The 14,433-nt window shown below is 38.6% G+C and overlaps 2 protein-coding genes across 3 annotated transcripts in view; one reads left to right on the top strand and one right to left on the bottom strand.

Annotated features, from left to right (window-relative positions):
* Positions 1–14,433, bottom strand: part of LOC6580286 (exostosin-1) — an 88,038-nt gene that overhangs the window by 4,439 nt on the left and 69,166 nt on the right. The gene's annotated exons all lie outside the window — the stretch shown is intronic.
* On the top strand, positions 9,162–14,299 carry LOC6580288 (lamin-C). 2 transcript variants are annotated; one of them, XM_015164155.3, is made up of 4 exons: positions 9,162–9,781; positions 12,223–12,817; positions 12,885–13,690; positions 13,766–14,299. In XM_015164155.3, exons 1-4 carry the CDS (start codon positions 9,378–9,380, stop codon positions 13,884–13,886), a joined length of 1,926 nt encoding a protein of 641 aa, XP_015019641.1. In that variant the 5' UTR covers positions 9,162–9,377; the 3' UTR covers positions 13,887–14,299. The 2 variants fall into 2 exon arrangements, with proteins under 2 accessions (XP_015019641.1, XP_002006137.1); XM_002006101.4 differs by having other exon boundaries at positions 9,163–9,781; positions 12,885–13,607; positions 13,766–14,250.

The raw sequence follows: 14,433 nt of genomic DNA, 5'->3' as shown, positions 1-14,433 counted from the left end.
TACTCCAGTTATATCGAAAAAAAATAATAATAATTAAATTTATAAAAATAAAATAGGGTTGCAAAATTATTAATAATTTCCTAATTGCCTAAATTCAACAAAAGTTTCTTGGAAACATTTGACTTACTATTGACATTAAAGCTTCGAAATTTATGCAAATCGTAAAGCCTTAAAGTCAACATATTTTTGCCTAGGCAAATCCTTAATGAGAAACATAATTAACAGAAGCTGTCAAGCTTAGCAGCATAGTTAACATCAAAACTAACATCAAAAGCCGATACTCAAACAATTTAACAGCCGATGACAAGACAAATTTCTCGCCCCAGCCCAGGGCGATTGTTGAAATGTAAAATGTAAAAATGATTATAATTAGAATTTTGCTCTACATGTGATGAGCGTGTGTCCTCGCCAGCTATACAACTTCGACTCTTGTCGAGCGCCTGCTCATTAGGCCACGTTGTCGGCCAACTTCTCACATGGGCCAACGCAGCTTCCATTGCGGCAGTCGCTACTGCACGCGTCTCAAGTGTCTGTTTTATTTAGTAATTATAATTTCTGCACTATTCTGTCTCTCGCTCCATCTTCGTTTCTTTCCTCTCTTTCGCATTTATTCTGGGTTTTGTTTAAGTTTTATCTCGTTGCTTGGCATAATCAGAGGCAGCGAGCTGAGTTAGTCGCCTAAAAGTCTGCGAGGCGCGTGTTTGTTTACTTTTTCAGCTCGAGTGGGGTTGGATGAGGATGGGAGAGGGGTTGGGCATGTGTGAGGCGGGTGTGTGTGAGTGTGTGTGTGTATGGCTGACATAATTAAGTCAATCTGGCCGCTGTTGACGTTGCAGCATAATTGAGAGCGACTGAGAGCAAGCAAACAGGTAACAAAGAGCGAGCAGGCCAGCAGGTGCATAGCTCGACTCAACTCGACTCGACTTGCAGCGACTCGACTCGTTTTGTCTATGATTCAATTATGCAATGTGCATATATGCGCAGGCTTAGGCTCCCATGCCCGGGTCGTTTGGGTTCGGTTGGGGTCCTGCCGGGTCAGGGAGCTCATGCAGCAAATGTTGGCGTGCCATTTTAATTGGCTAACAAAGTGCTTTAATTGGCTTTAAGCTCGCTGACTTTTGGTAGACTCGACGAATTTGCAATCATTACAAAAATGCCGGAGGGGGGCGTGGGAAAAAAAAACAAGAAGTTTGCAGCCAACTCATTTCCTTACACATGTCAAGCAACTTAACTCCTGCTCCTACTCCTACTGCTCCTGCTGCTGCTGCTCCTACTCCTACTGCTCCTGCTGCTGCTGCTGCAACTTGGGAAACGTTTGCTCGAGTGGCAGAGCGTCAACTTCAATTTTTCCAGCATTTTATTATTTGTTTTTTTATTTTTCTTTATTATGCTGCAACTACTTAAGCAACTGAGCGACAGTCTTTGGCCAGCAGGCGCCCTCACCGACCGACTGTCTGATTAAGTTCGTCTGGCAGCAGGAGGCGTCTCTTTGGGGCCAAGTGGGCGGAGCCAGCAGCCTGGGCGCAAGAACTCAATAGAGCGCATAATGTGTGCAAATAAAACAGGTGAATGCATTTTGGGCATGGGCCGTTGGAATGGGTGTGGCAGCAGCTTATGCAAATACACATACACACACTCACACAGAGATACTCGCATACATGTTTTACAGTAGCTGTTGCTATAAGGCCGGCTCATCCCTTTTAGCCAAGTAAATTTCATTTGCGCCAGCCTTAAAAGCAGGCCATAGAAATTTACAAACTCTGCATGCTAAGCTAAAAGGAAATTTACTTAAATTAATTGCACACTTGCATACATATGCACATGTACACCTACATAGCTGATGAATTTTTGGCCCAAAAAATTCTTTGCTAAATTTAATTTATTTTTTGTCTATGCCAATGCATTTAACTAAAGCTGATTAGAGAAAATTTAATAAAGTTTTCATTTAAAGTTATTAGTTACATGGTAAATGTTTTAAGTTTATAAATAAAGTAAAGTATGTACAATTTATATTTATCATTTTATATTATTTTGATTTTATTTTATTTATTTAATATTATTATTTTTTATATTATTACTTTTTATATATTATTATTTTTTATATTAAATAAAATAATAAATTAATTAATAATTGTCAAAGCTGAATATAACTATATACAATATATATAATTTATTACTTTATTTAAATTTATTTATATTATTTTATAAATAATTCGTTATTTTATTATTTATATTTATTTTTATTTAATTAATTAATTAATAATTGCCAAAGGGATTCCCTTTAACTTATAACTTATAACTGAATATAATATATACAATTTATACAATTGTATATTATTTTATATTATTTGCTATTAATTTTATTTTATTAGTCAATTAATAATCTTCAAAGTGAGTGATTGATAATAATGTGTAAATTCGAATGTTTGTTGGGTAGTCAGAAATTGTAAAATCAAAGTCTAAGGCAAGGTAAATTGGCTTTAAAACGTAAAGGGAACAAAATGTAAAGTTACTGTTAATTAATTCAGCCTTGCTTAAAATAGACAATGTCTATAAATAATCTATTTGTATACACTGAAGCTGCGCCTGACTTCAATGATTGCTGAGTTGTCAATGAGAAAAACTGACTAGTAGTTTAATAGGAAATGATTATTAGAAAATGCTTTTTTTTGGAATAATTTTTCATTTTTGCAATAAAAATTGTTAATAAACTTTTCATGGCAGACATTGAAAACTGCGCTACAAAATCTAGAGCAAATATCGTGGCTTAAATATAATTCTTTCGCAATGTTTGAGCACATTTTGGCATTATATATGCTCTGCTGTCTCCCTCAGCCTCTGTCTCCCTCTCTCTGTTTGTTTGCTATGCCATAATTCGCCAACATTTAACCCTTGTTCGTGAAGCTGCATTTTTGAAGTTGTTATCGCGCTTTAAGTGGCACGCATAAACGCAAATCGCATTCACGTTCGCATTTGAATTCGCATAAACAAGCAAAAAGAGAGAGAAGGAAAGAGAAAGGGAGAGAGAAAGAGCAAAAGCGTATTTACTGATGTTTTGCAGCATAGTTTTTGGGGCGCAAAGTTCAAAGCGTCGACAGCTGCATACATAAAATGCCAAATGTAAAATGTAAAATGTAAAATGTAAAATGCAAAATGTGCATGAAGCAAACATACAACTTCCAGCAGTTGCAGTTGCAGTTGCACACGCAGTCAACGACACCAAATAGCAAATCTAAAACTTGCACGAGTTGCTGCTGCTGCTGGTGCTGTCCTTTCAGCTGCCACCCACACACATACATACACCCACACACACAACAGCAACAGCAAGAAAATCGGAGGCAGAAGACAAACATAAAATTAACTTATGCTGAGTAGCTTGAGGAGAAAACAAGAGCAGAAGAAAGAAAAAGTAGAAGAGGAAGAAATGTAAATGCTGTCAACTTTTGCCAGCTGCCGATGCCAATGCCCATGCAGTTGCAGCAGAAGTTGCACTTGCACTTCCAGTTGCAGTTGCTAAAACAAAACACCAAACACTCAAATTGTGCACAACTTGCAGCTGCTTTGCTTCTGCTGCTGAAATTAACAAAATCCAAACGAAAACTTAATGCCAACACAACGTGGCGTATGCGTAATGCGCTGCCCTTTGCACAAATTTACATACAAAAGCCAAACATGAGACAGAGACAGAGAGAGTATGAGTGTGAGAGAGAGGGAGGAAATAAGCAACGAAAGTGCGTGCTGTATATATAATTTTAATTATAAAATAAATACTGAACTAAATATATTTAAATAGTAAATCCTTTAAATGGAAATGCGAGTGGGAGTGTATATGTGTGTGAGTGCATATGTGTATATATATATGCTGGCATTACAGCAGCTCTACATGTAATATTAACGCGCATCAAATGATTTTCAATAGCAATTGTTATACCCCAAACGGAACTTAAGTAAGGTTTAACAAAACTAAATTAATTATATGCATATATTTAGAAAAATAAATATATATGAATATAATATTGAAATGATAATATGTTTATAATATTGAAGTATTCACCATGAATGGAATATTCCATATTGTAATATTCGGATAAAGTTGCTTGAAATAAATATTCAGAAATAAAAATATTGTTCAAGCTGATGAAAAATTAAAGCAATGACTTATCAATAATCAATGATTTGGATCCACCATAGTAAATTTAAAACTATATATTTTTTAAATAATTTTTAATAATTTCAAATATTAGTGAACATTTTACAGGGTATTTTCTAGTCAATTTCTCAATATATTTGCCACTTTTCAAGTATCATCCAATATTTATTATCAATATTGCATACAGAGTATATTATAGTCGTGCAACTGCAACTCAACTCCAGTTATTTTATTTATTGTTTATTTATTTGCAAAGCGTTTTTGGTAGATGCCAAAAACATTTAAATACCGAAATAAAAATTTACCAACAAAATTAGAATAAATAAAACGATAAAATATTACAAGCTAAATGCCAAACGCAATTTGTGCACGATTGCTTTTTTTTTTTTAATGTTTATTGCTTTGCATGTGATGCCCTGCAAGAGGGTCGCTGCGCTTTAATGTGAACTATGGAACGCAGTGAAGGAATATATAGAAGATTTTCTATTGAAATGAAATACAAAATAAATTAGCAAAAGTAAAATATATTTTAATTATGGAACATCGATGAACTAAAGTTAGGGTATTTGCACAACAGATCTCTGTGAATTTCCCATTCGTTTTTCATTTCATTTTCAGCTTAGAAGTTTCGTATAAATTTCATTGAATTGAACGCAATGTTAATTAAGTGTGCTATCTATCTGGATAACGATGTGTAAATGGCAGTTGCATGGCCAAAATCGATAATCCTCAATTTGCAATTTTAACTTTGTTCATTTTCGTATAATATTGTATATTGCTTAGCTTTTCTTTTTTTGGTTTTTGTAGTTTCGCAAACATTTTTATCTAACGCTTTGCCACTGCCATTCACTGTGGATGCGGCTTATAGACTGAAGTAAACGTCATTTGCCATGAATTCCTAAAGTTTAAGCTTGCGATGATGTCATTATTGTTGGCCGAAAGTCGCGACCGGCAAACTTCGCTGTTGTTTGACTTCAGCAACAACAATAACAACAACAACAACAACAGCAGCAGCAGCAACAACAACAACAGTGAGAGCCACTGAAGTTATGGAAACTGCTTTGACAAATTCGTTTAAAGACGACAAACAAGTTTCGCAGAGATACAAACTGACAAACTGTGAACTTGACAAACTGACAGAATCGCTGAATGAGCGCATAGAAGACGGCAAAGCAGAGGAAGAACTTGGCTCAAATGCGCTGCTGCTGCTGCTTCTGAGTCCAGACAGTTTCTTTCTCTTTTTATTGACTGTTGATACAAATGACAAATTGACATAAATCATCTGCATAACACGAAGACAATGCATTCAAATTTATGCATAAATATTTGGAAAACTAACTGTACCGAATATGATTTCATTATTCTTTACATATTTCTATTGTGAAGCGAGCGACAAACAAGTTGAAATGCTCTAGCTGGGGGAGTACTCGACTTAGAGTTACCCAACAAGGGTAAAGCTACGTTAAATAATAAAACACATTGAAGGGTATTCATGATTGTAGTGATTATTATTGTCATCAATGATGAGCTTGATCAACTTGAACATATTTATACATTCAAACACTCAATCTTTCATAAATTAATTTTTCTAGCGTTTTATAGCAAAGAATATTATATATTAAATAAAACTAATTATCAGCATCATTAACACTATAGTTTTTATATTTAAATGATCATTAACATAATGAATAACTACATTTTAAATGATTTAAGAATTGTTTTCATAATGCTTTTTTTAATGATATTGTTTAATTAATGATTGTTTCTTAAATGATCAATTAGTGATAATGATATTGATAACTATTATGATTATTATGCTTCACTTTAAAAAAAGTAATCCTGTCAAAATATTTACGATAAGAAGTTAAGCGGGCGCTGGAGGATGAGCGATCACACAAATCAAATAAATCCCGCTTGCCAACAAATTCCAAATCCAAATGCTGCTCATATTTTAAATATTTAAAGTACTTATCATTATAGTATTCAAGGACAATTTATTTTACATTTACATTAGCTCAAGAACTCTATAAACAATGTGCAACAATTATCTTTTATAATTATTATTTTTAACATTTTACTTAAAGTTATAAATAAATACATGATACAATTAATAAAATAATAATATTAACTATTAAAATATTTACCATTCCACGAAGAAGAAGAAGAGCCTTGCACTGCACTGCACCACACTGGACGACTACCACAGAGGAAATCGAAAATGCAACTGAAGAGACGTTGCAATTGGCTGCCCTTTATATAGGGTGAGCTCAGTGCTCACAACATCGAACTTGAACTAGTCGGACCTTTCGGTTGAGCTCGATCAGTGGGTGGCCAATGAGAGTAGTACTTGCTGCCTATTTAGGTATTCTAGTTGAAGTTTCTCTTAGCACCTATACATACATACGGATAGGATGAGCGCAAGACTTAGAGACACGAACAGCTCATAATCTATTTATCTATGTATGTATGTATACATTGTCAATGCTAAATGTACGAAATGCAAACATTCGGACAGACGGATAGACAGATAGACAGACAGAGAGCTAGGCGGATAAATAAGCAAATATACATAGTTAGATCTGCTCATCACCCTATATAAACTATAAATATACATACTTCAGAGAGACCTTGAGTTAACTCTTCTTAAGAATGTTTTTGTCAAAAAACAAAGTTGGCTTTGAAATATTTCTCAATAAATTAACTTTTTATCATTGTCTTAATTTTTAAAGTTACATTGAGCTTATAATTAATTACTAAAAAATATATTGTAAATTAAATTATAGCACTCAAAATATTTATAATCTTTCTATGGGAATTTTATAAATTTGTTATCAAAATTATAAATGCCTACACATAAAATATTCATACCTTTTGTTAACTTATAATTGTATTAAATAATAGAGAGCTTATAAAAGCCTAGTCAAAACGTGTTTCTATGTTGCTAAGGCATTTAATATGCAAAATTAGTTTTTAGTATTATTGCGTTCGATACAATAAAATTGTTCTAAAAACAGATTGTACAAATGCTAGCTGATTGGATACAATCACATCTATTTCAAAACTTAATGTAATTATATTTATGTATAATGTAATAATAAATCCTTATCAGTACATGGCCTTAATTTTTACAATTAATCAAGCTAAACGACAAATAGACGCCGCACATCAAAAAAATAAAAGCTTGAGTAAAAGCGTAGACGGAAACACAACAAAAATGTGAGCACAAAACCTGGCAACAAATGATAAGCGCAAAGCAAAATAAACAAGAGCACATTAAGTGAGGCGGCATAACAAGTATAAGTATATTCCAACAACAATTTAACACCGGTTTCGCTTAACGTTAATTAAACTTAATTAGCCGAACTGTACCCGCATTATGCACACTCCAACTGAATTATAATTTGGCAAGACAGAACATAAAATATGTTAATAAGTATTTCTGAAGCTCCTCTCAGAGCAAAGACAACGGCGACGCAATAATTAAAAATAATTTGATGACGTCACGCCAAGCGCGCATACGTGCGAGCGAGCCAAACAGCAAGGCGTCCCACATTGTCGAGGTTCGCGTCATTTTTATATTGGAGGTCAGTTGTTGCTACTTTTGCTTTTGCTTTTGCTTTTCTTTTGTTTCCACTTTAAGTTGATGACGTCACATAAGGCGGCCACATACGCGATAAGCCCTTCTGTTGCACTCGATCCAACAGCTGGCTCTAACGGTTTGCAACAAAAACAACAATGGGTGAAGAGAAACAGCATGACACAGGCAATGCCGATGTGTGAATGCCAAGAGCATGAGAGAGGCGGCATGCTCTTTTCTACATGAGTACACAGACGCCCACACACACACACACACACATATGCGTGCATGTTCGCATTAGCCTGTGTGGCTCGCAGGTGTATCTGTATGTGTCTAGATTGTGTGCAAAAAAGTTTGCCGGCTATAAAATTTTTGCGGCCGCTGAAAAACAACAGAAACGACGAAAATAGAGACATAGAAAAGGGGGAAAAAAGAGCGAGCAAGAGAGCGAGAGAGAGACAGTCCTATGGAAATACAGAAAGTTATTCTTCAAAGCATGCAATAACTGTTATTGTTGTTCTTGCTGTTATTTATTGTTATTGCTGCTGGCATTCCCTACGAAAACTAATGGGTGGGCGAGCAGCTCTAACCTACAACAACAACACAATCCTAGCACATTAAATCAATAAATATTTCATTTTTGACAAGTTGACATTGTGCTAAGCAGTTTCTGCCCAACGTTTTCCCAATGGGTGGGAAATTGACAGAGCTTGCCAAGCGGCTGGCTTCATCATAACTGCGGCAACTAATTGAGTAACCGCTTTGGTGAATAAGCGAGCGCAATGTGTACGTGCGAGCAGGGCAGCAACAGTCCGAGTTCTTGTAATTGTATCGTTTATCGATTTGCCCTACTTTATATGCATTTGCATTTGCTTTCTTTAACACCTCGACGAGTGCGTACATTAGCCCAAACTCCCCAAGAAGAAAACTTTTAAATTCTATGTATAATAGGGCATGCCAGCCCACACGCACACATGCACACACGCACGCATACACGCACGCATACACGCATTAGCATATGCTAATATGAATGTTTGGTGAACGAGTTTTACGCTTTGACATTGATTGCTTTGGATTTTCGTTTCGTTTTCTATTTGTAGCTCTCGTTCTCCAACAACAACAACTGCTATGCTGCAAATACAACGGCGTTCTGAACAACAGCGAAAAGAAAGCAGCAACTAACTGGGCAGCAGAGGCAGTGACAGTGAGAACTCTGGCAGCGCTGTCGCCATTTGAACATGTGAGCGAGAAGAGAGTGAGTGTGAGCATGAGTGTGAGAGAGTCAAACGCTGGTTCTCAAACTGACGTTTTGTTATTGTGGCGTTTGGGTTTTCTTCTTCTTCTTTTTATGGCTGGCTGAGACGCTGACTGCGACTACTACTAATTTCGTCGATGATGACGTACGGCGCTTTCGTGTGAGCGGCTAGCATGCTGCCACTTACAGTAATTTTTCAGCAGTCGAAGCAATCGGACGTGTTCAGCCAGCAAGCAAGGAAATAAAAAAGTTTCAAAAAAGTTTTAAACTAGTCGTAGCAAATACAAATTAAAAGACTAAGAAAAACTAGCTGCGTACTTAAAACGTTCCTCAATTTGTTGAATATTTATATTAAATAACTTAATAAAAATAATAATTAATTAAAATAATAAAAAATGGCAACACGCCGCGTTACTGTTAACACACGCATCTCACGTGCTTCCACGTCGACTCCTGTCGGCGGGGCTTCTACGTCCGGTCGCTTGGGTGGCGCTACCAGCCCCACCAGTCCCACACGCACCACACGCTTGCAGGAGAAGGAAGAGTTGCAGCATCTGAATGACCGTCTCGCCTGTTACATTGATCGCATGCGTCATCTGGAAAATGAGAACGCACGCCTAACACAGGAGGTGCATATGGCACAAGAAACCGTTAATCGCGAAACCTCCAACCTGAAGGCTGTGTACGAAAAGGAATTGGCTGCCGCACGTAAGCTGCTCGATGAAACAGCCAAGGAGAAGGCCAAACTGGAGATCGATATAAAGCGTTTGTGGGAGGAAAATGATGATTTGAAGCAAAGGTAATAACGAATCGGGAAAATGAAAACACGAAAACAAACTCGAAGCTCACTAATCAGCGCACGCAGTGCGAGCGAGACCCACAGACACACAGACTACAGACATTGTCAGAGAGAGAGCGAGAGAGAGGGTGAGTGCGAGAGAGCAGTGCAGGTATTTGTACTGGACTTGGCTGATGTAATCGCACATGGCAGAGTTGCTCTCTCGCACACACACACACACACGCGCTCTCTTCTTGGTTTGCTTTTGTTTATTTTTTGCATTTACGTTTCGAGAAACCTCCAATGCGAAACCGAAATAACAACTAAAGCAACACCAAAGAGAGCGAAGGCAAGAGCAACAACAGCAACAACTGTATTTAAAAACTTGGAATCACATTTTTTACATTTTCGACAATTGGCCAGATTTGAATTTATTTTGTGCGCCGTGTTGCTAATAGCCAAAGCAAATGTCACTAAACTTGCAGAGTTTAATGCCTGGCATATTGCGTATACGTAATGCCTAAGCCCTCTTCCAAGGTTGCTATGAAAACAAAAGCGAATATCATATACCTATGTATACATATATAAATATATGTGTACATATATATGATGTCATTCCGAACCAAAAATAACACACACATTTGATTGTAATGCCGCCATTAGGCCGAGAGCAGCTCAACATGTAATACCAGTTTTGGAGTTATCGAAGGTGATATCTCAGGAGGCCCACCTCTTCCTCTTCTCTATGATGTCAACAAATTCCAATTGTTGCGTATTTCAAATTATTGTGTTTGCTCTTATCATCAAAGACAATATTTATTTTTTGGGTTATTCATTGGGTTCAGGGTATTAGGCAAAGTATGGAAACTATTTGGGAACTCGAATTGTTTGCATATGCGTGCTGTATGCATGGGCTCCGGTAAGGTATTTAGGCCCGGTTGTTGATATGAGTTTACTTTGGATAAGGTTGAAAATGCTGTTTAAAGATTTCTTTTATGTTTTGATTATGATTAGATTTTGTTGCGATGCAAGAAATTTTCAGTTGAAGCTGGGGGCAGTTGTTGAATAGTTGTGAACAGTTGTTGCATAGCTGGGAACAGTTTTGAAATCCACTTGTAATGCGAGTGGGCGTTAGGGAACGACATTTCAATTAAGAGTGTGAACTGATTGGGAACAGTTAGGGAAAAAAAAAACGTTAGGAATTAGCGGGGCAACAGTATTCATATATCTGGCTAAATGAGTTTTCAATTAAGAGTTGTTGCTGAGAACACATTTTGAAATTCATAAACTAATTCCCAATTCCATTTAGCGCCATTTCCTTAGCTCCTTTGCTACTAGGTCAGGCCTTCAATTTCTTTGAACAATTAACCCAGTGCCTGCCTGACGTTTAAATTCATAATAAAACATAGAATGCGCTTTCATAAATTAGGTCGCTTGGTAGCATATTAATTTATTTTCCCTGTTGCGGAATACCCAAGGGGGGAGGCGCAGCACGAGGTGTACGAGTCACGCATGCCATAGAACCGAAAGAGCAACCTTGGGATTTCGTCTATTTCTGTGCGACGTTGTTGATTAGCTACACACAAATTGTTTATTTACTTATATACATTTTTTTTTTTTTTGTGTAATGGAAATACATAAAAAGGCAGCAAAAAGACATAAAAATTATGTTAGCTGATGGCAATTAAATTTTGTAAAAAGGAAAACATTTAATTGGGTCATGAAGAGCTACAGAGATCTTTGCCTCAGATGCTGCCTAATTGAAGCTACTTAAGAGAAGGTTAAATAGCATAATTAGTACTAAATTTGTTTGCCTATGAATAAGTACACTGAAATATCGCTCTAGTTGGTATTGGCGCTAAATTTAGTACAGCTCAAAGTATAGACGGAAAAAAAACGTGCACGAGAAAACCACGAGAGTCGACGTTGACGACACTTTTAATGTTTTTTTTTTTTTTTTTTTTTTTTTTCGAATAGATTGCGGAATTTTTGTTAGGCAAATAAACAAGTTTGTTTTTAGCCACATAGAGAATATATAAAACAAAAAAACGTTTGAAGTAGCTTGGTGCACATAAATTATGTGTGTGAGGGAGAGAGAGAGAGAGAGAGTATGTGTGTGTGAGAAGAGATAAATATATAGATATGTATTGGGCAGAAAATAGCTTGGCTACTTTATGCTAATGGTATCTGAAGATTTCAAGGCAGCAACCAAAAGAAACTCAAGCGATGAATAATAAATTATAGAAGAGTGAAAGAGAGAGGGAGAGGCAGTGAGAGGGCGGGTGAGTAAGAGAGTAAAGCAGCAAAGCTTTGATATGCAAGAAAGAGAGAGAGAGAGAGGCATGTATGACTGCATGACGTCATCAATTGGTGTGCACATGTCTAGTGATAAGCATTGCGCCATATTATTATTAGTAATCCCTTACAACATTCTAAAACATCTCGTTTCATGCCGTTCGCAGACTTGACAAAAAAACTAAAGAGGCCAGCGTGGCTGAGAACAATGCACGTCTTTATGAATCTCGCTACACCGAAGTCAATGGTAAATACAATCAGGCCTTGGCCGATCGTAAGAAGGCCGAGGATCAGGTGAACGAACTGTCGCTGGAGAACGAGCGTCTGCGCCGCCAGCTGGATGATCTGCGCAAGCAGCTCGAGGCCGAGACATTGGCACGCGTCGATCTGGAGAACCAGAATCAGAGCCTGCGCGAGGAGCTGGCCTTCAAGGACCAGGTGCACTCGCAGGAGCTGACCGAGACGCGCTCGCGTCGCCAGATCGAGATCAACGAAATCGATGGCCGTCTCTCGCGCCAATACGAGGCCAAGTTGCAGCAATCTCTGCAGGAGCTGCGCGATCAGTACGAGGCTCAGATGCGCGCCAATCGGGAGGAGGTCGAGATGCTCTACGACACCGAGATTCAGAATCTGAAGGCCGCTGCAAATCGCGCCGCACAGGGCTCACTCCATGCCTCCGAAGAGGTGCGTATGATGCGCACCAAGATCGATGGACTCAACAACAAGCTGCAGGAGCTGGAGAACACCAATGCCAGTCTGAATGTAAGCAACGGAGATTAGCTCCTAGTAAATTTCATTTCTATTAATTTGGGTTCCTCTTGATCATTAGGCACGCATTCGCGAGCTGGAGAATCAGTTGGACTCGGAGCGTCAGCGTCATAACCAGTACATTGCCGCGCTGGAGGCGGATCTGCAGCGCATGCGCGATGAGATGGCACAGCAGCTGCAGGAGTATAAGGATTTGATGGACATCAAGGTCTCGCTGGATCTGGAGTTGGCTGCCTACGACAAGCTGTTGTGCGGCGAGGAGCGTCGCCTCAACATCACCTCGCCCGGTCGCCCCGGCACCGATTCCGGCATCTCCAGCAATGGCACCAATCTGACTGCCAGCGGTGGCTCCCGTTCGGGCCGTATGACGCCCAGCGGACGTCGCTCTGCCACGCCCGGCATTTCCGGCTCGAGCGCCGTGAAGCGTCGCCGCACCGTTATCGATGAGAGCGAGGATCGCACCCTGTCCGAGTACTCGGTCAATGCGGCCGCCAAGGGCGATCTAGAGATTATCGAAGCCGACACCGAGGGTCGCTTCATCAAGCTGCACAACAAGGGCACCGAGGAGATCAACCTGACCGGCTGGCAGCTGACCCGCATTGCGGGCGATGAGGAGCTCGCCTTTAAGTTCTCGCGCGGCTCGAAGGTGTCGGGCGGTGCCAGCGTGACCATTTGGTCTGCTGATACTGGCGCCTCTCACGATCCGCCAAACAATTTGCTGATGAAAAAGAAATGGCCGGTGGCCAATTCAATGCGCTCGATCCTAACCAATGCCGACAAAGAGGTGAGAGTCGTGTCGCTCTATAACATGTGCGGCACATGCGATCCCTGTTCCAACTGCAAGCAACTCGAGTTCGTGCTTGACCAGTACGCTATATTCTAATGATAATGCCGTTTAATTTAAAGAAAAAAAAATTAACTGTTCCCAACCTTCCCTTACAGGATGTTGCCAGCTACGATCGTATCCGTGAGAACACTTCCAGCCATGTCTCCCGGCATCGAAGCAGCGGCACGCCCTCCACCGGATTTGCCCTCGGTTCCGGAGCTGGGTCCACTGGCGTAAGAAGTCTCTTCTCGATACTCTTCTAAAAGGACAATACCACTCAACACACACACACACACACTGACATACACAGCAACACTCACACATACATACACTCACCCACTCATAGAGACTTAAAGAAAGGAAGACAGGATGGAGTAATTAAGGACCTGAACGAGAACTGCAACACGCGCAACATTCACACATCAAAACGGATTTTGATGCATATCAAACTTAACAAAAAACAAAAACAAATGCAATTATTTAATGTACAACAACAGCAACCAGATTATTGGCTGGCTCTATAGATGTTCAAGATGAAACTTGATTTGTAAACTTTGTTTATAAATGGCGAGAATGCATTTTATAAAAATATTTAAATATTTAAAAATAAAAAACAATCAAGAGTTGAAAATAAAGAACAAAAAGAAAAACACAGACAAACAAAAATACATATATAGTTTATATGGAAACGTGGCTAAAACTTGATAGTAAATTCACGCGGACATGGCCAGAATTCAATTAATGGCTCAGCCAGCATTTGGCCAAGTTTTGGCGAGCAAACTTA

The sequence above is a fragment of the Drosophila mojavensis genome, unplaced genomic scaffold (assembly GCF_018153725.1).
Source record: "Drosophila mojavensis isolate 15081-1352.22 unplaced genomic scaffold, ASM1815372v1 contig_80, whole genome shotgun sequence".
In the NCBI taxonomy this organism is placed as follows: domain Eukaryota; kingdom Metazoa; phylum Arthropoda; class Insecta; order Diptera; family Drosophilidae; genus Drosophila; species Drosophila mojavensis.
The sequence above is the reverse complement of the archived record's forward strand: the minus strand, read 5'-3'. Positions and strand labels throughout refer to the sequence as shown.

Bases quoted from the DNA above. Each gene is read 5' to 3' on its own strand.
- LOC6580288 (XM_015164155.3), top strand. From the start codon at position 9,378: ATGGCAACACGCCGCGTTACTGTTAACACACGCATCTCACGTGCTTCC. The intron at 9,782-12,222 runs GTAATAACGAAT...TGCCGTTCGCAG, and splicing joins AATGATGATTTGAAGCAAAG to ACTTGACAAAAAAACTAAAG. The intron at 13,691-13,765 runs GTACGCTATATT...CTTCCCTTACAG, and splicing joins CTCGAGTTCGTGCTTGACCA to GATGTTGCCAGCTACGATCG.